This window comes from Musca vetustissima, unplaced genomic scaffold (genome assembly GCF_032173495.1).
Source record: "Musca vetustissima isolate MV318-11 ecotype Yass unplaced genomic scaffold, APGP_CSIRO_Mvet_v1 utg8244, whole genome shotgun sequence".
NCBI lineage: Eukaryota > Metazoa > Arthropoda > Insecta > Diptera > Muscidae > Musca > Musca vetustissima.
The window spans coordinates 92832-119435 of NW_026889717.1; the positions used below are offsets into that span (position 1 = coordinate 92832).

At 34.8% G+C, this 26604-nt stretch overlaps 1 protein-coding gene across 1 annotated transcript in view; it reads right to left on the reverse strand.

Moving 5' to 3' along the window:
* LOC133337353 (nephrin) overlaps window positions 1-25199 on the reverse strand; it is a gene marked incomplete at its 3' end in the record, with an annotated part of 111292 nt that extends 86093 nt beyond the window's left edge. Inside the window, exon 1 of the mRNA XM_061545583.1 lies at window positions 24902-25199. Coding sequence (XP_061401567.1) covers window positions 24902-25199 — 298 coding nt within the window. The remainder of the gene's footprint in view (window positions 1-24901) is intronic.
* Window positions 25200-26604: the final 1405 nt, after the last annotated feature.

Below are 26604 nucleotides of genomic sequence, written 5' to 3' on the forward strand. Positions count from 1 at the left end.
CCAAAAAAAAAAAACTGTACTTGAAATCACTCGGATATGGGACTCATAACTTTTTCATGGCGAAAGTGTAATCAAACATTTTAAACTTGTCACTGGTTTTCGTTCATCAACGTTTTAGGTAAATCGAAAAAATAAAAAACTCTACAGAATTCTGTGACGTGAAATAAAGGAAGCTACTTCATATGTCATCATATGAAGATACAAAATTCAAAGATTTCTTTGTTTGAATTGTTGCTTGTTATTGAACGATATAAATGAATAAAAATACAAAGATTGAAGTCTAGCAGGGCCAACCAGATGATACCAGCGACATGAAGTATTACTATTTAATATAAAATCTTTCCTTTTCCAGGCATTTCGACCGTGGACTACGTCGTGTAAAATTCCACTATATTTGAATAATAAAGACGATCTGTATATTGCAATGAAATATATATACGGCAGATACACGTGTGAAAAGAATGTATGAAAATTAATTCATATTATATTCATAAAAGTAACATTGCAATTTCTAACAAACATTAAAATAAAATTAACGATATTTGCAAAAGCAGGTGATACATATGTACAAATTATATCTTCCGATATTTTTTATACCCTACACTACTATTTTTTCAGGTATTATAGCCTCGTGTGGCTCTAAGAGTTTGTAACGCCGAGAAATATTTGTCCTATACTCACCTTTTTTTATACAGATTGTCATATCTCGACTAGTTGAGTCAATCTAAACATGTGTGTCCGTCCGTCTGTCCATTATAATTTGTAAACACGCTACAGGCCACAGTTATGAACCAATCGTCACGGGTTCTGGCCAATGATTTTGACAATGATGGTTTTATATTTAAGAGATGAAATGGACTAAAAAGTTTATTTTTGTCTGATTTTCTGGTCGCTCCAGAGGTCGTAGTTAAAATCGGAACATCACGAAGGGGTTCAGGGCAAAGATGGAACAAGACTTTTGTTTGAAAAATTACAAAATGTGGATTCTGTGGCGTACATATTTCTTCCTAAATAGCATATACCGGAAAAAGTATGTATGAATGTACTCAGATGTGGGAGATATCCTTACAGGCGTCTACGTATTCTGATGTTATGTAGTATTACCATTACCACTAATCGCTTTGAAATTCTATATGAAGTTACGATTAAGATCAAGGACGACACCTACCTTATTCCGTGATGATGCGATTTAGGGGATGAAATGGACCGACAACTTTATTTTTGGCAGTCCAATACACAACAATTATCTGCCGAAAATCACAGAAAGGCGACCTGAGCAATAATTTAGAATGGTTGTTTTGATAATTATCGGTCAAAGTTAAAAAATATGCATCATGTGGTGTAAATGTTCACTCCGAAAGGAGCTCTAGGCTCGGAATATAAATCCGCAGAAAGTTTGTGTACATTGGTAGACTATACTGGTTTATGAAATCCTTATTATACAAGATTTTTAAAAAATAAAAATATTCGACTTAATTATAAGTTCTTTTTTTGTTTTTTTAATTTTCTTGAATTCTTACAAAGCTAATAGGTTGATCTGTTTAATGTCAAACACTAAAAAATCTGTGACATGAGAGCGACTACATGAATTAAATTTTTGTGCGATTCTCAAATTTCAAATTCTTATCCCAAAAGTCATTATCCTATTATCATTAACGACAGCGACTGTATTAAGTGTCACCTCGACAGATTTAGCTTTAAAAGAATGATAGGATTATCTCCCAATTAAAAATGGATGAAGGCAGGCATAACAACAAATCTTAATCATATATCTCTACAAAATAAAATCGCAGACTAAGAAAGTAATTTATCAGATATTAACCCAATTTCTGTGATGGCCTTTTTTAGTACTCGTTTGTAACGACTGCATTTCCTAGACAATGTATACAACTGTATTGTCATATCTTAACAGCGGAAATCAGTTTTAATCTTGTATTAGCAATTCATTGCATTAATGGAACACCATCCAACAAACAAACAAACAGACCTGCAGCCATTGAAACACACACACACACACACACACATTTCTGCAACTCCATACACAATAGAAGCTGTTAACAAAGACTTAAACGAAAATAGGCAGTACTTGCAGAAATTGTCGATGATTGCAGCGGCATACAAATACAGAAAGACGATACAACAAAGCCGGCGAATTAATTTTGCATTAGGCTTCTAATGATTAGTAAAGATGGGATAAAGAACGCTCAGAAACGCATTAGAAACGGCAATAACATTTTCATACAACAACAGAATACCAATACGAAGTGAGTGGAGGCCATATCGAATGCGAAACACGTAATAATCATTGAATCATCCACACATCTCTGCATCCAACCAACCAACCAGCCAGCCAACAATCGATATCGATATTGGCGAATGTGCGTAAATTGATTCAATGCCATCATTGATACATGCAGTCTATCGTTCGGTATGTCGTTCCAGCCACTCACAACCAGCTAGCTAGCTATACATCCAAACCAGCTGTCGCCAATAATGCGAAGCAACTCTTGTTAATAGGCCTTTAAAACGCGTGCTAAATTTTTGCAGACTCCTAAACATGACATCAAATCTAATTGGAGTCATATCTCAGTGTATGTGACAGATGCCAATGAGAGCAAGCGTAATGTTTATCTGTTTGTTTGTTGGTTGGATGGTTTTCTTTTTCAGACTCCACAACAACAAGAAAAACAACTGACGGCGACAAATGAAATATGTCAGCGAGATCAAGTTATTAAAATTACTTAAGTTGGCCCGAAGATGACTGCCTTCAAACTCCTTGGAGGCACACAGCCAGACACACACACGCACACACATACATAATATGAAGAACGTGTGCCACGTTTTCACCTGGCCCTTTGGCAAATTTCTGACATCCTTTGAAAAGGAGAATTCAGCAAATCCTTTATCCTTTCATTGAATGTTCGTCCTCTCGCTGTTGCTGTTGAATAAAATTTAATTGGTTGTTTTACGAAGGTATTGTGGTTGACGGCTCACCCGACATACAGAGAGGCAGACAGACAGACAGACGGCACAGGCTGCTTGGTTGTTTGGTTGAATATTAATAAAATGCTCAGCCCTAGCCGTGCCTGTAAAACGATTATAGTTTGCACCTGCTTAATACTTATTTAGCTGTTGTTATTGCTGCTCCATAAATTGCTACAAATGAAACGATTGTTGAACTTTTGCAGTTGTTGTTGTGTTGACGATGTTGTTATTTCTGTTTCGGTTATCCAATGCATAAATATGTATAAGAGATTGTGCTCACACATACATATGTGTGTAGTATGGATGTGGACAGCCGCAGGATAATTGCTTTCATGATTATTAATTTTTTTATCTCAATGCACCCCAAACGTCATGCACAAAGGAGTGCCAGCAAACATATTCATTTAAGAGACAGTCATCGCTGTATTTCGATTACACTCAGAGAAAAATTATAAAAAAAACAAGTTTGGCATTTAATGTTAATATATGGCCCGATATAACAAAATGTTGATATCAAATATAAACTTTTGAAGCATATTTCTACAAATGAAAAGTTACAAATCTATATAATAACGTTTTTTAAGGACTAGCTGTTTCACTGAAATTACACTTTTTTACGAGTGTAACTAAATAGCCATTGTTTGGATCATTTAAATTAAAACGCACCCATACATTAATAATGCACACTATGGGCACTTATGATGACGTGGCTGACGATTATGACCTACCGGCTGACCTCAGACTCACATTCAAATGGTAATGTAAAGCCAACCATCCAGCCTGCCAGCCAGCAACAGGCTACATTCATAGTGGCAATGGTGGTTGGTGACGACTAAACTGGAAGTCATTGTGAATCATTTCATCCGCCTATTGTACGATTAAATGCCGGTACAGCGTGTGAAAATGCAAGACCATTTCATTTGGGCTAACTTAAGGCACGCTTCAGTAAATTCACAACACACAATGGAACTCCCCTATTTACACCGCACCTGACCGTGTGAGAATTGAATTGCACGCCAATAAGGTATCCCCACCATCACAATACAATAACAAAGCGAGTAACAACAAACCATTGTCCAGGGGTCCAAACGGAGTAAATTCAACGCTTGACTGCTTGTGTCTTCTTTTGTCGTTTCTTGAGACGCTAAGACTGGTTCAATTTGAACTTAAATGTGGTGCTGTGTGTGCGTGTGTGTTCTGGAATTGAACGAAGTAGTAGGGCATTTTACAACTCCTGGCTTTGTGGTTCTCCGATCTTAGTGACTATTTTTTCACAGGCTCGTGGGAAGATTTCACACGCATAGAAAATAAAACAACAATTGAAGAAAAAAGTAAATAATACCAAAAACGCTACAGCTAACAAATCTTGTTCGCAATGAACATTTTCCTTTTCGTGTTTTATGATCTTACAAGTTGCAAGTCGATTCTCGCGATTACTGGCAAAATCTCATCTATAATATAATATTCAGGCAATTCACCTTTTTCCACTGATGTTTTTAAGCATTTGTCTTTAGCAATGTTTGTTTGCGTGATTCCCGAACATATGTTAGTTGTATGATTATAATTAAAAAAAAAAAACAAAAAAAAACATTTTTGTGAGAACAACCAATACAAAAGTATTCATTATAATTTTTGTGGTCAAGCGTCTTTTGTCAATCAAGCATTTTTTTTAATTTTTTACCGTCAAAGAAAAACTTGTACAGTTTCCGAACGTAATCGCATGTGAAATATATGTTTTCGAAATATTAGTTCAAATCGAATTATATACAAAGATGAAAAATATATTATTCTAAATTTGCATTTTAATGCTTTACGTTAAACAAACGTTATTGTTTGTACAATCTAAAATAAAATATAGTCATATTTACATATGGATATAATATCAACAAATTTATAAAATATGATAATACTACCATAATTTTGGGAGACCTAAGGACCCGTATTACAATGTCTGTCAATAGATTTTTATCCTTGGAATACAAAAATGCCAAATTACAGCATTTAAAATGAAAATACGGTTAGTACCGATAAGTACTTTTATAGGGGTTAAACCAGTAAAGAAAACTCAAATGTCAGACGGGGCTGGTTATGATACCCTTTACCACTTTGGGTACATACGAGAGATGTTGAAATGGAAAATATCCTGTGGATATAACGGACATAGTATCTTGGGAAGACCATTGAAATGGAATCGGACGAAAGAAAATGTGTGTGAACTACATATGGGAAATTACAAAAATGTTTTAAAATCCTTGAAACTGAGGTATGCAAGCTTATACCCCGCGAAATATGAACATTTTGCATAAAATTTAAATTCATTTCTATAAAAATCTTAAAATATTGGTAATAAATAATAAGTTGCGTGGAAGCTGTGATGGTGGTAATGTAAAAAAGTGGGTGAAAATGTGTTGAAGCCAACAAGTTTTTTGTATTCTTTCCTGATTTGTGGCTAAACTACACAACGCACGCACATGTGATCAGTGACTAAGTTGAAGAATACCCCATGGACAATATGGTTCTAATGTATGATTTTTTTATATAATCAGTGCAACGGATGCTGACATTTTGTACCTGCATTTTCGGGGTTTTTTGAATTTTTCTTATAATCAGGACGCGCATCCAGATAGTGGACTAAACTGATTATAGGATTGTTGAACTCGTGGTTTTGCTTCGTTTAGAGTATATCTTATGAATATGCTCGCCGTAACTTATATGCAGTTTAGTTCCAAAGACGAAAATTTGTATAAAAAAGATATTTTTGAGTCTAAATTTAAGTCCATTCGAGTGCCGTGGAAAACTGCGTGATTTTAGTTTTTTTAAGTGCCGGATCTAATGAGCCCAGCCATGTTCAATTCCGTTCAATAAAACGGGAATGAATGAATGTGAGAAAAACTGCAAAAACTTATTTTGACAAATTCGCGTATATCGAGCCATATTCGCCAAAAAAAAACGTAACCCTCAAATTTAATATTTTACAGGAGAAGATTTGTTTTAATAAATTAATAAAGATTTAATAATGCTACTATTTTGCTATTTAGAACTATAGTTTAGAACAAAACTAGTTTATAACAAAACTATAGTTCTAAATTTCAAAATAATAGCTTTATTTAAAAATTTCAAATTTGAGTGTTACGTTTTTTTTTTGGCGAATATGGCTCGATATGATCGCGTTTTTCTTCAAATAGCTTTTACATACATTCATGTTTGTATTATCATATACGCAAATCTATGTGAAAAAACATCGATACGCGAATAATATGCGTATTTTATCCAAAATTGATTGTGGCGGCACATCCGCGGTTCTTAACCAATCCTTTTAAAAAAGGTGTACTTTTGTGTTTTTTCATTGGAGATTACTGAAATCGGATGCGTATAAAAATATTATGCACGTTGTGTCACTTTTAGCCATTTTTAGGGTTTTTGCACAGTAAAATGCATCGATCGGCACACTTTGGGCACTAAATTCAACCTCGAAAAATGCATAATTATTGGAAGAGATTGATTCTTTTCAGACGAAAACGGCATGCGCATCAACTGATTTCAACGAATACGCGAACTGTATCCCTATCAATGCTGATCGTCTTCATATACTGTAACTGCAATATATTTGGTCATTTTTAACGTCAAAACTCTTAACAGATGAATCTACCGATATTTAACAATCATCTAAAATAATTTGTAGAAGAAATCGTCACATGTTTTCAGAAGATCTAGATTGGTTACCCGCCTCCTGGAATCGGAGACTTCATTTAAAATTAAAAAAAACACAAGGACAACACAAAATCCGTATTTGTTTTGTAGATTTAAAAATAATAATCATTTAAACTTCCAAGAAAATATCAAAGAGAGTTGCTATGCTTTTACTTTTTAATAAACTAGAATAACTTCAAAAAAATCTATTCACTTTCAAGTACTATAATTTATAAAAATACAATTGGAAATCTTAAGAACGCAGTAGACATACCCATACTGGTAGATATGTTGACAGTTCAACTATTCAACTTATAAACATACATATGAATATATGTATACCAACACATATGTATGTCGTATTCAAGTATGGTATTGTTTGTAAATCATACATACAGATCTTCTCAGATTACTACAGGGTCACAGACAATAGCAACAACACTTCATACTAATCTACCAAATACTTGAAGAAGATATCATGTTGTGTACATGTACATCTGTATGTGGACATTGTGATTTGAGCAACCGAGGCGTGTCTACATGCTTGGTTTATGATGCATTCACTCACTCACTCGCACACACACTCGCCACAGCTACCTTTCTTCGAAACTGAAGAACAAAAGGTCCTTTTTCGAGTTGTTCATGTCGCCAATTAGAGGATAAAAAAGAGAGACACAACAAGGGTCACCAAAACAAACAAAAACGAATTCTATTCAACCATCGGCAAGCAACAACTAAAGTTTATTTATTTATGCTCACGCCTTTGTTGTTATGCCCATCAAATCAAAACAATTGTTGATTGACACGCGTTTAGGATGGCAGTAGTTCACCATTCTAATATTACAGCCACCATCATCTACACACAAACACACACTCGTTGACTGACTGCCTGCCTCTCTGTTTGCTTGCTTGCCAGTGTGGGTGAATTGATGTCATTGCCACTGCAATTTGTGACTGCAGCTCCTGTCAAGTGCTGCTCTCCGTTGAGCCATGCAATTTACAATAATAATTGGAAACAAATTTGGTGATGGTGGTTGCTGTCACTTGTCCTTGTTTTATGGGGTCGCCATGAGTGATGCTTCCGTGCAACAGATTCTCCGCCACAAATGCAACTGCACAACACCCCCCCTATCCTTAACCATAAAATTGTAGAAATGCAGAGGAAATTCACAGGCAAGGTAAAGAATGTAAAGCGAAACCAACACCGACAAAAAATCGAAAATAAAAACTTAACATTGAATATTTGATCAAAAACGTTGATGAATTGTTATAAAATTGATGACGATGATGTGGATGCTAGACGAATATGAAGCACCGTTATGACAGGAAACATTTGTACAATAATCAAATATTGATTTTGTCGAATGAAAAATTGAAAAAAAAAAACAAATATCAAGGTGATTAAAAACTATTTTAGAAGATCAGTGATGGAAACAAGAGATTTGATTTCATGTCATTTCACTTTTTTCACAGAGTCAGATACCATGAAAATTTATTTCAGTTTTGCAAATTGATTTTTTTTACAATCTACAATGTCATGCTGTGGTTTTTCCGAATAATCACTTGTGTTAAAATGAAAATATTTGAAAAAGCTAAATGTAGTAAATTTTTAGTTATTTAATAAAAATATATGTACATATATATATATATATATAAATTCGAATACATTAAAATATCGTTATGAATTATTTATAGTAAAAATATATTTTCTTCATTCATGGCAATGAAAAGTGTCAATAACTCGTAATTGGTAGCATACTTTGTGTCGTAAGTTTACGTATTTCGCCATGAATTGAATTTAATATATTAAGACCTTAGTCATTATATGTCCTACTTTAGTATTTAAGAATTTTAAAAGAGATTTTCAAATTTCTTATATAAAATGGGGTTTTATGCGCGTAGATAAAGCGTTGCATTACTTTGATATATACCATGAGTTTGTGGAATAACAAAATTTGGCTCGGGGCCAAACATTCGACCGCATAAAAAAGTGTGCATAAAAAAACAATTAAACCATTTTTGGTGATATATACATGTAGGCCTCGTTCTACTTGATCCAATAAATATCTCAATTTTTGAAGAGATACATTATTATAAACGACTATTCTTTTTTTATATTCCTTGTATTTTACTAACCGATTATTACTCTTTATACACTTATTTAATTATCGTAACTGCAGCTATAAACTGCCTATTAAAAAATGAAATAACAAACTAAAACCTTTTTCAATGTCAACTTAAAAAAGAGGAATGCAATACTAATGATAATGTAAGGGTCGCATGACTAGCCTTCTATTGTGGCCATTAACATTTTTCATAAATTTCCAACTAAATGGCAAATCTCTGTCGCCTGTCACTTTTTGTTTTATTTATAGCAGCAGAGATTTGCCGGGTCTGCTAATGTCTTTCGAAGAGAAATTGAAAGTACAGTAACTCATGGTAAATACGGACGCATCGACAAAAAGGACTACACAAATTTATATTGTGGGAGGTCATTTCATTATCTGACTCGAAACTACAAAAACCCAACAACTAGGCAAAACGCACTTTAAGAATTTTCAGTCTATGCATGGATACGCACATCTCGCACACATACTATCTATGTGTATGCGTCTCTATGGATGGATGCAGTAGTGGCGTACAATCGGTTTTATGCAAAAGAGACAATGGCACAAAAAACAAAAACACATGCCACACAGAAACGGAATGCAGAGTAAAACACACACACACACGCAGTCGGTGCTGTTCGGGGACGGACATCTAGAAAGCAGAAGCATTTTTGGCTTATGCATTTTAATGTTAGCATGTGTTGATGTTTTCCTCCACTGGTCCATGTGTGAGGGTGTATGTACTTAGTTCCTTTATGATACCAAACAATCTATATATGGACTATGAGGAGGCCAGTTGAGCTATTTTTTGGTGTGGATTTGTTTGTAGGATCTCCCACTGTGATTACCAAGGCAATTTTTTCTTTTTTTCTCTTTTTAAATATAAAAAATAGAATTATGCATGTGTTGGTGAAGGCACACACATACAAACATGTCTATTTATAATAAAGAACACATACATACATCTGTATGTTTGTTAAAGTGAAAGAGGATTTTGAAGTCTTCATTCGTTTCAATTCCATTTCAGAATTTAGAATATTTTTCATAGTTCTATAGAAACGAAAACAAAGCAAAGTCATTTCAGGCCATATGGAAGAAGTACAGAAATAGAAGTAAAAAATAAATAAAATTGCTATCATAAATTAATTTATAGAAAAAGGCTATTTTGATGCTACTAAAAATTGAAGTCAATTTCTTTTGTACACTTTCTGGCAATTTATTCTGTAATACCAATGAACTTTCTTTCTTGAGAGACATTTTTTTTGTTAGGACAGTTTTCTTGATTGTTCTTAATTTACTTGTATTTATATTCTATGTAGTAGGTTTTGTATACACAGTTTGAGGTTTTTACTTTGTGTTTTATCTGGGTAATGGTTTAAAAAAACAATGTGCAGGATGTAAAAATTCATGGATATAAATTTCAATTCAATTTCAAAATTATTAGTGGTTCATTGTGAAATAATAAATATTATCTTTAAACGAAATGGATAATTTATCCTAATTGTTTCGATATGTTATAAAGGCAAAATTATAAAAAAATCATTGTGATTGATTTATTTAACATTTAAAATTTCATTATGTCTCCAAAAGCCGTAGAAGTGGCCGTGGAAATGACCATATATCAAAAACAGAACAATATTGGTTATAGTTCTATTTGACGACAAAGAATTAGGTCTGAAGAAACCACAATTTGTGCACTATTTTAATTTCGACATCACGTAATTATTCCCTAAATAAAGAAAAAACTTTCCACAAAAACAACCCATAACACAAAAATGGTCTATACCAATTAGCATTTTGTCAATATAAAAAATATTTCTCCCATAGCCGATTGACATCAATTACATACATTTTGTTCTGGAACAAATGACAATAGGTTTCTTTTTATAGATTTCTAGTCCATCACATTTCCAAACAAATTTATGCATCATTATGCTGAGCGTTCGATTCATTTCAGTTCGTTCAATTTGCCAAAAAATGTCAAATGCTTTTATTGGCATTCATGCCACTCACTCGCTGCTGACCACCAATCGATCCAGGGAGCACTCGCCTCTCCCCCAACCTCCAGAGATTTTGTGTGCAGAAAATGTTGTATCCACATCACGTGCTTAAATTATTTGAACTTTTTTGTTGGGGGAGCAATTTGTAAATGTCTTAATTTTGTGGCCTGGGTCACAAAACAAGACTTTGTCAGCGCCGTAGCCCCCATAGCCATAGCAGTTAATACACCTACCCATCAACTGTCCGACCAATGGATATTTATATGAAATGAGCGAACGTGCTGTACCGTACGACCCACCGACTGACTGACTAACTGAATGTATGAATGACAAAAGAACTTTTGTTCAACACATAGAGAGAGAGAGAGACAACATTTACAGCACGCAGCGATTCGCACAGCCACAGATGAATGACAAGAGATTTTAGCATTAGCCAAGTTGTTGTCCTTTTGTTTTGTTTGCTTTGGCCACTACGTTGTGGGGATCTGTATCTGACGAAATTTGCATTAGAATTCAATTTATTTGTTGAACTTGCCGATCAGCGTCAACTCTAACCGTTCTCAACTGCCAGGGCATAACATGTATCCTCACGACAACTCGAAAACAACCACAACAACAACATCGAAAACAAAAACGATAATGGTGGTAGCAATAAAATGTCAATTTCACTTTGTTAAAGGTACAACAAATTTCCATATTCACCATCAATAATGGAAATCACATTGACGACAACGACCATAGATGGAACGAACGAGCGAACTAATGGAAGGTCGTTCGATGGTCACGAATCGTACTTGTTCTTTGATTTCCACCGTTATTACCGATGATACCGGTAATAATTAAACATTGACAGGGAAGACTGAATATTTGATTGATATTCTATGTTTTTATTGAAAAGTGGAAAAAATCGATTGAAATCGTTTTAAGTTAACCAATATCCTTACAATTTGTCCGTATAAAATGACGACGAAGAAGAAGATAGAAATTTGGTATAACTGCTTTTCAAGTATAATTCGGCATTGAGGGAGGAGAATTCATTGATATCGGCTTCCATTAGTTTCTGCCATTTTCATATTCACTAAATGCCACTTAACAACTTCATTTATATGCTGCCGCTTCTTCTTCTCTTTGGTTGCCTTCAGAATAATAGGTTTTTTTTTAGAACTCTCCTCCACTATGTCTAGAAAATATGTACGGATGATATAATTTAAAGGGATGTTCCGAGCTGCATATTATATAACATTCAGTGCTCCTTTTTTACGTTTTACATTTTTTTGCGAAGGGTGAAGGTTACCCCAGTGGCTCAGAATCACGCACACACACACACACACATACACCAACTCACTTAGGAATGTACATACGTATATTCACAAAATTTATGAATTTTTTATACGCTTCATAGTATTGAAGAAAAATTTCTCTGTAATGTAATCAATTGGAAGTTATTGCTTCCATGCCTTTTCTTTTTGTTTAAAAGAGCCCATTTATTATAAATAAGAAGAAAGGGAAAAATACCCCCAAGAGCAATGGTTACGGTGCTACAGGGAGGCTGGGGTGAATGCAATATATTCTTAAGTATTGCCGTATTCATATAAAAATTGTTTCCATGGAAGATTTAGCTAAAACTTTAACAACTTTTCAAGTTTACAGAGTACCTACTACACACAGAGTTCAGCCGCATTGCCGCCTTCAAAGCAATGTTGAAAGGTAATCGAAAATGTGTAGATTTACGAGGATATTTGTCTGCAACTGACACACAGACACTCGCACGTACGTATGTACGTACATATATGCAAGTATAGCTATGTACAAATTTTTGCTAGCCAAAAATATAACTCAACTGGAACCAATGACTTTATTCCTTACAAACCAGGTTCTATTTGGAAGAGTCGTAAATACGTATTCATGTACAGCTTCTCGCTGTGATAATAGGCGACCTATTCGCTGATGTCACAAATACAGTCAAAAATTTCTCTTTTAGTTGTAGTTTTATGTTTTTTAAATAATTATCTCAAAAATTACGATAAATTGTTTATCACAACCTCAGTGTTGTACTAAATATATCAGAAATGTAAAATAAAAAACCTTAGAAAACGATTAACGTAAAGTAATCGTGAAGGATTTTATGAATTTTCTTTATGACTGGTATTAGAAAATTCAAGGTTTTCATTAGTGCACTGAAAATACTCCAAAAGTTATAGCAAATAATGGCAAAATAAATGAACTGAAGAGGAGATATTTCAATATGGCATAATAAACAGTTGGTCCGACAAACGATACACCTCTTGTTCACTAATTTAAAAAAATTATTTAATAATGTACTTACGTCACCATATGGATAATAATTTCAGTCCATATAGACTAAAATTTATCCCAGGTATCCACAGAATTCATTACAAGACATTTATCTTGGCCGGATTTGATGTAAATGTGGTGTTTTGCAAGTCAAGCTTCGCCAAACAGTATTATCACGTTCACATTTCACGATTTTGTATTGCCCGCACATGTAAAATATTCAAGATAAGTTTCCCCACATAGAATATGCCACATTTTTTTAGGCAAAATTAAGCTAACAATCGTAAAAATTAGTAATGAATAAATTCAATAATATTTACTTGACTTTTGCTATATTAAGTTTATTTCCAAAATATACATTTTCAAAAACTTACAACAAATACATTGCAAAGACATTCCAAATTACAAACAAGTAAAAATGTAGGTTAGTTTGGTTAGGTCTAACTTTTTATACCCTGTAATGAACTCAAAATTCTGAACTCGTTGGGGACCTTTATGTGGGGATTATGTTATTGTATTATGTGGTTATAGATTGTTCATGCTCTGAAAAATAGTGTTCCAAAATGAGGTAGGAATTAAACAGGACATTTGGATGTGGGCTACTTTAAAATACTAACATATATTGCATAATTTTTGGAAACACGTTTTTATTAAATTTGATTAAATTATTCGCAAAATGTGATTTACCCTCCAATAACCCAGAATACCGAATTACATCCACTATTTTCAACATGCTGTCAATGGGACGAATACTAAGGGAACCATTATATAGGAGCAACCAGGAAACTTGGGCCGACATTAAAAATTTTTGGTAGTGAGATTTTCTACAAAATGAGAATTTAAAGTTTAAAATTGCAGACAATTTGGTTAAAACTTGTGCATAAGCTCCCCCAACGTCGATTATTATTGGTAGGCAGATTTTCTACCCAATAAGAATCAAAAATACCAAATTACGGTAATTTTGGTTGAAAACTTGCCCAAAAACCCGAAAATACTAAATAATGGGGGATAATGTTTTATGGGGCTATCATAAAAAGTGGCCGATATCGATGAGTTTTGGTAGGGAGATTTGCTACCCAATAGGAATTCAAAGTACCAAATTACAACCAATTTGTTGTGTCAAAACTGCCCAAAATACCGAAAATTTGGTATTAAAATTAATAATTTCCGAAATTTGTTCTTAAATGTCTAAACAAGGCATCTTGGAATCATCACTCGTGATTTCAACTTGGTCTTATGTATTGAGTCTATTACAAAGAACTTTTTCCACCTGGCCATTTATATTATCAGTACAGAGGAAGAAGAAGAAAGTGGAAAATATATGTGGGAAATGTACAGCTATGGGTTTATGGTGGATCGTATTATTTTTATTTATCACAATGTTTTGAAACTTTAACGTCCTCAATAAATCGATGGAAATTTAAAAACAAAACTGCCTCTTTTGAAATGTGACTTTTCGAGATAAGTTTGTAAGTAAAAAAAAAATACAAAAACAATTATAATTTTTAAGATTTAAAATCTTAAAATTACAAATTAAAATCGGGCATTTTCTAAAAGTCAATTGTTTATATGTCGCATGAATGTACCCATATACCCTGCCGACTATCAAAACATCAATTTTTACCACTAATTGAATTTATAATCCCCATTGTATGCTCGAAACGCAAGAGATAAAAAACAACATTTCATTGATTATATTTTAAGCATACATATGTCTTTCGTGAATCCTTAATATTAATTCTAAGGGTGCATGTGTGTGTATGTTTGAATTTTTGTTGCCTTCACATTATTTTATTTTTGTCTATCTCTTTTGTATGTTCGGTTTTTTTTTCGTTTCTTTTTTATTTCTAATATACACAAATTTGGTTCTGTGTGTGCTTTGATGTTTCCCATAGATATGTTGAATTGAGCTTTCGCATAAAAGAAATACTAAAGAGGATATATATCGTCTCTGATTGATGGTCCAATGTTACAATGGATGGTTGAGAGAATGATAAAGAAAGCAAGTAGAAAAGGGAATTTTTTCCTTTACATATTAACACATTCTCACAAGGTTACATGCATGGTGAACGAATGTATGTATGTATATACTTAGGAAAAGAAACGGCAATATGTTTGTATGTCTTTTATTTATTCATAGAATTATTTACTGTTTACCTTTATTTTGATTGAACACAAATACAACCACTCATACACACAAAAACATAGTTAGGAAGCCTATTTTAGCATTTCTAATTGTGGCAAATGATGACAGAGCCGTTAAAAAGGATGACAGTTTCTGATTACGATTGAATCTTAATATGAACATGCATACATATGTTTGTATCTATATTTTTAGGTCTTCTTTGGAACAATCTGTCATGTGATTTGAATTGTAGTATAATTGAAAGACAACACAACAATTGACACTTAAATGATAATTATGTTTAGAAACTGAAAATAGAAAAATATATAAAATAATTCGTCCGTACCGATTTGGCAAATGACACAGCTCATTAAATTACTTGTATTATTTTAAAGGAAAAATACAAAGGAAAAAAATATAATTAAATCCATAAATATGCATTTGATTGAACTGTACTATCATCATGATACATCCATGTAAAATTTTTTTAGCTACTTAACATTAAATATTTTGAAGATCTGTTTATGGACATGATATTTATCTTATTGTTTTATTTCGAAACAAGAAAACAATATTTAACGCCAACATAATATGTAAAAAACGTCGTGACAGGTTGAACTTCATAAAACTGAATAATTTCTAAATGTTGCTCAATAAAACTAGCCATCGAAAGTATCAGATTGAAACACCCATATTACGCAATTCAAACAAGATTTGATCAACAAGACAAGCCCCGCACATATTGTTTGCAAAAATCTTGTAGTTATTGTCACTCTGTGTTGCTGTCGCTGACGTTGACATTGTCATTGCTTTTATTTTGTCATTTTGACCCTTTTTCATTACACCAAGACAAATTGCGTAAAATTATTGAATTTCTTTGTGAGATTTTGTGTCAATGGTAATGCTGTTGTTGTTTGTGTTTTTGTCAGTCTTCTTTTTCTCTAAAGCATTGTTGTTGTCGTTGTGATACTTACATATTTGTATGGCTTTGTGTCATTTATTGTCGCATGAACAAAATTGCAACCCACACACAAGACAAGACACTTGTTGTAAACAAGATAAACATGCGCACACACACAAACACACACTCATACGTATGTGGAGAACCAGATTCAAACATCAACGTTATTGCCAAATAGCGAATATCTCCTAGATATAAGCTAGCAAAAAATTAAATCACCACAACAAAAACACAGCTACACTTTACGTAATATGTAATAATGACAATAATAATACTCTCCTAATGTGGGAGAATTGAGAGCAAAAAGTCAAAAATCCCCAAGCCCTCCGAATGGAAAAGAGCATCAACAGCCATCAGAGTCACCATCATTGGCTACAATAACTGGTCAATACAGCAGCTATCGCAAGTTGCTGCAGTCAGAGCATCAGCAGCAGTGCTGTGTCAGAAAACGTGGCATGTAGGAGGTGCTGTCTGGTATTTTATTTACGATTCAATGCTCACACATCCATCTCTACCATAACTCTGTATATGTGTGCGTGCGAGTGTTTGTTTGGCGTTTGAGTGTTTCATAGTCGTCAACAACCATACCGATGGACGGTCAGATAATACATTGGCGAATGAAGTCTGAAACTAACGTTTTGCCATAACCCACAGATTACCACTGTCACCATCAGCTACTAACTACTGGTACCGCAACACCACCAACAAAAACGAAGACATCAACTTGATTGTGAACAATAACTTGGCAGCCTACACGCCCCACAAAAGCAACAAAATTAAAAAAGCTAAACACACAGCATCACAAAACTATCAGAAATCGAATGTGGTGTTCTCAACTCACTACAAATACAAATCAAAGAGAACGTGCATTGGAGCAAACGAACAACGTACGTACGTACATGGGTATGTGTGAATGTAGAAGCCAACATACGCTCTGATGAAAAACTTAACTGGCCAACAATGATAAAACATTTAAAGAAACAAAACAAAAAAACACACACACACGTCAAGAAAAACGACAACACACCAATGTTATCTGATCGAACTAACTGGGCACAGTGTTTTTGGAATACCAAAATATGAAATTGTGTTCAGGATTTATAATTAAATATAAATGGAGGATTTATAATTAAATGCTCAGTAAGAAAATATTCGATATACCAAATTACTGCCGGTTCGGGTTGGAAATGTGCCCAAACCCTGAAAAGTACCTAAAATAAGGTGGCATCGAAATATACTGAAATAATTGTGGGGGTCAAAGGGCCCACTTTAAGGTATCACAAACCCTGTACCATATAAATACAAAATGTACTTGATTAACATAAAAAATATATGGTAGCTACAAAACAATAAAGACTCATTTCAAATAGTTTACTCTTTAAATGAATTAATTTCTCCCGGTGTAGTATTTTCTTAGTTTAACCAAGTTGTTTGTAGTCTAACAAAAAGAAACTGAAAGTTATTTTGAGCATTATAAGTGGGCAGCAGTTTAACATGTTTGTTATTGGTGCAGCTTTTGACTAATTTTGGTCATACTTTTTGTCATAACGAGAAAGGCTAAACAATAAAATCAACCCGATTTGAATTGGTTTTGGGGCAAAATCCGAACATAACCAATAAACGTGACAGCAAGTGTTGATGTAAACCAACAGCTGATTAGAGCAAACTTTAAGTCGCAACGATAATTAAATTAAAACAGTAATAATGGAAGTAAAACACATTTTTTTATATATTAAATAGAGACTATTGCAATTTTGATAATTTTGCTATTTAAAAAAAAAAACAATATATGTACGTATGTTTATGTATAAAAATAGTCTTATTCGTTTATTTCATTTTATCTTTCGCCTAACTTCAATCAAACACACCCAATTTAGTTTAATTATAGGTTTTATTTAAGATTTTGATCACGGAATAAAATCAATATATAAAAATTATCTATTTCATAGATAATTAAACCGCTAACAGCAACATAATCTTAACATTTTTCCACTCAACAAAAAATATCGAATTTATTGCATGAGCGTCGCCTGTTTGCTGTGCAATTTCTGTTCGTATGCTTGACATTGTGTATTGAGTTTGGATATCGGAACAGCTCAACATATGTGGTCGGCCATATCTCTCAATGATTTGACATCTGACAACAAAATTTTTCGCATGTCATTCACATCTACTTTTTCTTCTTTTAGTTGCCGTGTGGCGTGTTGTTACCGATGAGGCTATGCTCTGCCACCTAACTACCCACACATGCACATGGTGTGGTGGTGGCGGTGGTGGAGAGTACCCCAACCGATAAATTCATCGTTTAACTGACAGCAAAGAGTATGATGTGTGCATACCCCCCGCCCATATGTTCGAAATATTTGAATGACAATCTCAGCCGTTCCCTTAGCTTGGTGTGTCCCTCTGTGAGTGTGTGTCTGAGTGTGTGTATATGATGAAGGACGTTTATCGTATGGTGTGAGATTCATACTTGGGTCCCATTTCAGGCTAAACGTTACCACAAATTTGTGACAATGCCTTTGTATAATTTTGACACATGCTCACACAGTTGCACGTATGTACACATCATTCCACTTGCACTTGACACATTGCGTACAGATTAAATTTTTATGACGTCTTTACGATTTCCCGCTTGTACTTTGCCCTGTACATCCGCTTCCTGCCGCGCTCTGAATACGATACATAACTGGGCTGAGAGTTTTGCGCCAACATCCCGAACCAAAACCTAACTAGACTTTGTAAAGTTTCCAGGAGTACACAATTCGTTTGTCAAAAATAAACGTGATGGTGACTGGAGCGACAATTGACTGTGTGACTGTGCAACAACAACTCCAAACTGGCTGGTGGGCCGCCTCAGCTGATATCTGACAATGTGAGAACCCTAGATACACTCATTAAATATTTAATAGGTTTTAATACCAGTCAACGACGTCGTCGAACAGCCAGCGCCGCCAAGACAATGAATGCAGCAGAATGTTGCAAAGTGCGAAATTCCACAAAACAAAAAGGACAAACAAGACGACATTTTGCAACACTTTCCTTTAGTTTTTGCGGCTGCGGCTGTCGCAGTGAGCAATGTTCGACTATTACTGCGGAACTCTTTGGCAAAGTTGTCATTCTCCCGCTCGCTTTGAGTCGTTGTTGCAGATTGTGGTAAGGAATCTGTTTTTCTGTAGATACCACAGCATTTATGTGAAAGTGTGTGTATGTATGTCTGTGTACATGTGGCTGAATAAGTGACAAATTGTGCTGCGTAATGGGTAATGTCACATTCTCTTCATGTTTTCTTTCTTCCTTTACAACAACGACTTTGTTGCATTTCCAAAGGAGAAAGGGACTTTCAATGCACGAACAAACAGTAGCAGCAACGGAGTTGCAAGTGAATGTGACTTTGTCGAAATGACTGCAACTGGGTTACCATTTGGTGGTGGTGGTGATGGTGGTTGCCTGGTTGTGTTGGTGGCCATTTTATCATGGTTTAGCCTGGTGGTAGCTGCGTGCAGCATGCAATAAGCAACAATTGACAATAAAACTTCCGGCAAAACTTTTGACATTCGACAACCATTGCACAGTTGACAGCAAACCTCAAAGGATAATGGAGAAGAATTAGAATTACAAGAATTCCTTTGTACGAAATTCTATTTGTTTCTGTCATTCGTTGGCCTTTTGTGTTCGGCAAATGGCAAATTGTATTGGTGACATTTGAAAAAGTGATGAAACGAGCTAGGAGTTGTTTTTTTTTTAAGTTTGAATGCCGATATTCTGTTGATTTCTTTATTTACTATTGTTATTATTAACAATATGAAATAAAAATAAAAGTGATAATGGATCTGTGTGATCTTCTCTCTTCCGTTCATAATATTATATTGTGATATAATAAAATAGTTAATTACTATATTCATTTTTTGTAATAGTCCCAACTCCCATTGTTCGAACTCTCTCAATGTGTGAATGAGTGAGAATTTTGCAAATAATAATAAATATTACCATTATGTATAGGAACATCTTTAGGAACACCCATATATTAAAACGTTGATGCAATCTATTTCGCACTATTCAAGTTCGTTGACATTTATTTAACTAAAAAACACATTTGTATTATATTGTAACAATTTCTGTTAACCACAAATGACGATTTGTATAATTCTATAATTACCATAAATAAGCAGATTTAAACACACTCCGTTTTTTTCACAGTTTCTACGCTTACGCTTCATTGCCAACATAGCCATTAAGTTATTTATTATTTAAGAAATTTACAATAGCCAATAGTTTTTTCTCTGCCATTTATTTGTATGCACATACGTACATAGATATTATTTGTATATGTCAACATGGGGCGAAAGGGACAACACAGCTTTCCCATAAATCAAACACACAAATGACCAATTAATAAATTATTAAAATGTCGAAATATAAAATGAAATTTAATTTTCTAATGATACCAGTGAAACCCGATTAAATGACACATAGCACATCATTTGATCCCCAGCTATTTTATGTTGCATGTGAAACCGCAACATAAACCGACCAAACGGATAACAAACTCCAGCAACACACACCCCGACGTACATGTATAATTCATAGGAACTTACACGAGTTTGCTCAAATGGTTTGTGTGGTGTTCTGTTGCTTTGTGTGGATGTGTGCGTGTGTCTATTGTGTGGCGAAAAAGGAAAGCCCCAAATGTAAAATGTGTCAAATGGGTCACAGATGCACCCTATTTCAATTTAATAACATTTCAGTTGGTAGTACAGATGGCAACCGCAACATATTTAAAATGTAACCGCTTTTATGCACTCACATATTAACCCATTCGACCGCAACATAATTTTCACGATTGACATACATACGTACACACAGATACTCGTATATTTTGGAGCACTACAACAAATAACAATAACAACAACAGTGCCGTAGTCACAACATATCACATGTACACAACAACTTCAAAGGTTAACTGAACTTTCTTCTCTGGCAAAATGTAAATGACATGTCAATTGTCCTGATCTTGCCATTATAGCCAATCAAAGACTCTGGGCTAGTATTAAAACAATTGAGATTGTCCAGGATTGTGTGTGTTTGACATACTTTGCATTTCTAACTACAGAAAGTAATTTTTCATATGGAAAGATATCCCACTGAGGTAAGGACTTCGTTTAATGAATAAGTGGGTACAAATCAGTGCTCTGCCGGAATGTTTATTAAGAGAACATGTATTGACAAGAAGTTTACTCTTTCAAATGGTGTTCAATGTTAAGGTAATCCAGTGGTAATAGCTTTTATTCGGTATTTTGGTTGTTTATTTTGAGGTATTTACAATCTTCAAACATGGTTAATTCTTCTGTAAACTGCTTAAAATTATTAATATATTCTCGAGATCTGGAGATTCCAAATATCATAGAAATTGTGTTAGTTGTGCGAAACTGTATATATTCTAGAAAATCTTACACAGAACAACAAAATTGTTTTTAGTTTTTGGGGGTTTTTTGAAATATGCAGAAAAACAAGCGGTGAAAATTATTTTCAATGTTGACAGATTTATAGGTTTGAAAGACATTGTACAATTTTGGATTTCTAACTCTTCACTCCTTCCGAATTTTCTTAAAACTCTATACGAAATATGCAAAATGTCGTGAAAGCAATAGAACTCTTTAAAATTAAAATAAATAAATATATATATATATATATATATATATATATTAATCGTGAAATGTTCAAAGTTTAATTTTATTCCATGACTAAGTAAACCACATATGATGTTCAATATTTTGTTTTTCATTTATAACTGAGCGGAAATTATACAATCTGCTATTGATTTTAGCGGTAAGAAATCTACACAAACTCCTGTCTCCTGTTGAATCCCACTACTTGTTACACTCCCATTATATTGACGTGATACACATCCACAACATTGCAACCATAAACTTAACGATGATGATGATGGCGAGATGACGAGAAGACCAAACGCTGCTGATGAATATTATTAGACAAGTCATTGGCAAGACGTGTACTAAACAATCACAGAACAAATTATTACCAACATACACCGGATATCGATAAATCAGTTTCCTCCTGCAGTTGACTATTCGCTGACTTAGCTGCGTCGTCGTCAGAGTCGTTTGCTTCCTCTCAGCTTCTAATCATTATATGATGTTTCTTGTGGACCATCTCTACCCCACATTGTTCGAACATGTGACATAAACGACGACCCGGACAACAATATTGGCAGTTATGTACATCAACTAAATGGCTGTTTAGTTGGATTGGCGTTGACTTTCAATACCATCAACATTAATGGGAACAACAACAAGAGCAGCAGCAGCAGCAGCAGCAAGGAAGCATCTATGGTATTATCATCGCCAGAAACGCCAGACAACAACCAAAAATCAATTCCACGGCACATTACGCCCCATAAAAAACCACAACAAATGATTGAACGCTTGACGCACAGGCCAACTGCCGCTACTTCGCCATGCCGCGGAACTGTCATCAAGCAATCATATTCGTGTTGTGGTCTCGCTTTAAGTGCGGCCCCAGATTTAATTCCCCAACGACAAATCTGTTGGTTATCGCAGCCACCTTCGTGGCCATGCCGTAGTGGTGGTCTGTTTTACGTTCTGACTTTAATTTTTTTTTTGTAGGCAGTTTTATATCAATTTAAAATAGTCTGTTTAATGTACACTGCTCTCGAGCGGACATCGTAAACCTTAAAAACGATTACTCACTCGAGTATTTGCCAAATAAAACCAAAATTGAAATGAATCCGATGTGACAAGGGACGCGAAAGACAGCATTTTACGAGTAGACGATTGGTGGCACGTGGGCGGAGAAGTATCGAAGCCGATATCAGCGACACGATATCGCCAATGACATCTTTGTTTCGGCAAAATTTATTCATTTATTTCATTTCTCTCAACGAACGCCTCTAAAAGTGCAAAGTGAAATAAACTACATGGCCCAGGGCTACGTAATAGTTGAGTATTTTAATGGCATCCTCTTGTGGCAATAAAATTTAAATTTAATGAAATGCCACACAACTGCATACAAAAACAGTTAAATTTAACGATGAAATTATGAGAGTTGAAGGCCATCAAGGTGAAAGGAATTTTGCGGTAACAACCAACCAACAACAATAACGAAAACTGAATGAATAAAATAACGACGATGTCGTGTAAATGTGTATTTTCGTTTGTAAAATAAACTGAATTGATTTCCAAGAAATATATATCACAATACAAATAATGTTAAAGTCGAGTTAATTTAGTTCAGTTATTTCCAACGAATTTTAATGCCTTTTTCACAATAAGTATTTTAAATACTTTCGCAAAGGTTGATGTTAAGGGACGGTTAAAAGGTAGAACATGTTACTTATTTTCTTCTGTATGATTTATTTACAGATCCTATATTTATTTTAATATTATATGCCTTTTTGATATTAATAATCCTATTAATTGAAAACAAGATGAAAAAAAGGTCTCCTGAACGAAAATTCGGCCAATTTTGGTAACAACTGTAGAATTTGCTCACAATGAAGGAATATCCTGCATTGGCTATTTATGGCCAATCATCCGCAAAAGCCCATATTTATATCTTCACAATAAAAAAACAAACGGACTGTGAGAGAAAAATAATAGTGACGCATAAAATTTGAAATTAAAAGAATATATTTTTCAAATTCCAGGCACTTAAAATCTTCTAAAAAATAGAATAATACATCCGCTACAGCAATAACCGACGATCGGTGTATACCGAAACGTTTTTTCTTATTATTCGAATGGCTTAAAATAAAAATATTGCAATTTGTCGAATATAACAAATTAAATCCGAACAAATGCCATTGCAGGTGCCATTTGTATGAAATTACAACGATTTAGTTAACCTGCAACATATTGTTGTTATCGCCCGATTGAAACATGCTGTACACAATTGTTGCTGACAGCGAACAACAGTGATTTGGCGGCAATGAATAATTAATTCCACAACTGACACTCAAACGGGGGCAAATGTTATTGGGTGTTGCAATTGAACTCTGCAATTCAAGTCCACTGACCTTTAACATCATCTAGCCGAGTCGAGCCCAAAATAACAGACACCCGAAGGGAATGAAGAAAACCAAGCAACACAGATACGAGTTAACTAGTCAACGTTTAGAGTCGAATACGAAAAACATAAAAAATATAACACACAGACAATAGCAAACAGGTGCATAGATTGCTAGCTAGCTAGCCAGTCTATTTGCCACATGTGAATGATGACAATTCCCGGCAACAATTCCCAACAACAACTACAACTGGAGTACATTACACCAGCTAGATAGGCGCACACACACACACATACACATAGTCGACATTTTAGGTTCACTGTTGTTATGCCAATTTGCATATGCACCAATGTTGCATGTAGTATTGTTTGTGAATTTTGTTGCATACATTTGTTGTAGCTGCCGTTGTTGGCGTTGATTGCCCTGACAGAGAATGAATGCAGGGAATTATTGTCGACAAACTCACACAACAGACAGCCAGCCAGCCATCCATCCAGTCAGCCAGCGAGCCCTCCAAAGCCCAGAGAAATGAGAAAAATAATTATTTTAATGTGTGCCGGCATTGGCAGGGCGATGACGCCAACTAAAAGGCAAAGGATGAACAACAATGAAAGGCTTTCGTCGAGGGAAGCAATGAGAATGGGAATAAAAATGAAAAATTGAAATTATGCATTGCAATGTTGCACTTACCAAAGCAGGCGAAATGAAGATTTTTAATCCAATGTTGCTGCCGCTGACGACGATTATATTGTCGATGGTGAAGATGCGAGCAATGATGTTCCTTGGACGACGACAGCAGCTGCACCGGGTGTTTGTTGTTATGCTGACTGTGGCAATGTTGCTGCTGTTGTTGTTGTTCTGGTTGATGCTGATAGAGACGATGACAATGCTGACATGCATTGCTTGAGGCTGTGGCACCAGCTGCAACTTCAGTTCTATTTGTGGCAGATAAGGCAAATGGAATTTGCCCAGGATCTGGGGAATCCATGTTGGCTGATATTAACAACATCAGCTGGTAGTAGTTTCAGTGGAAATGTAATGCAATGGTTTTAGAGTTTTTCCTGTGTAATTATTATTATTATTAGATTTGTTGTTGTTTTCGTTTTAGCCAGAGAGATAGATGATAGCCAAGAAGAGGAAGAATCGTATTCTCCAGCACAGTTAGTAGAATAAGATGGCAGTATGGCTTTTGGTTAATAGCTGGGACTTTTGGTTTGGTTTGTTTATGTTTTGTTTTTAATTTGCTTGATTTGTTGTTGCTTTGGTTTTTGTTGCACGCTTTTTGGTATGAACGCTAAGAGCGACATGTGAGAATGATTTGCAATGATGGCCAGTAGTACATCATTTTGCTTACGTCGGTCGCTCAGTCACACGCACGCACTCAGATGTTGACAGCAATAAAAAAAGAAAACAGGCGAACACGAAAGAAATGTTTCCAATTCCGTTTTCGGTTATTTGTAATCCTTCTCTGGGATGGATGTAATAACGAACTTTGTTCTTGTATTCCTTTTGAGTTGGTAGTTTGGTTGACTGGCTGGCTGGTTGTTTGGTTGGTTGGATGGATGGGGAGCGTTGTCGTAGCCGTCAATCCTGATGGAGATGCTGTTTATGTTGGCCAGAGGAAAGGATATCCACATTTAAAATTGAAATGTCGATGCTGTTGGCATTTCTGACATTTTATTAAGAATTCCTTTTTGTTTTATTTTTAGGATTTGCATTACAATTTTCGAATGGCGAATGGAGCCTTGCGTCACAGCATTCATTCATCCACTCACTCACTCACAATAAAGCCAAAGGCCAGCTAACAAAAATGTTTTTACACCATCAACAAAAACTACAGACAGGCTATCTATGGCCACTGACCGACCTACCGACCGATGAAGATTTTGTCGGTTTCTGGTATTTGGTTTATTTGTTACTTTTCCTCAGTCCGTTTGTACGGGTGTATGTGGCTGTATAGCTGTTGTTATTTTTATTATTTACGGTCATAAAAAACGCCTCTTTATAGGCATTTCAATATGATGCTAAGCTGCTGCTGCCTGGCTTGCTTGCTATCCCTGGCAACTGGTAAATCCAAAACCCATCAAAAAGAATGTAAGCATCGACAACTCCTTACTTGGATGGGTGTGTGTGCGTGTGTGTTTGTGTGGGGGTCGGAACCCATTCATTTATTCACGGGAATTGTGGTAGCAGCATGCGGCCAGCATATGGCCCTACTATGGCAGATGAATGAATGGTTCGTTCGTAGGTTGGTGTCGTTTGTGTAAAAAGACTTCTGCTTTGGGGTACTGCGTGGTTGGTTGTCTTCCGTCTTCACATTGGATTCTATTGTGATTTAATGCTTACATCAGCTGAAACTATTCCAGTAGCTAATTAAGAATCATAAACGTGCC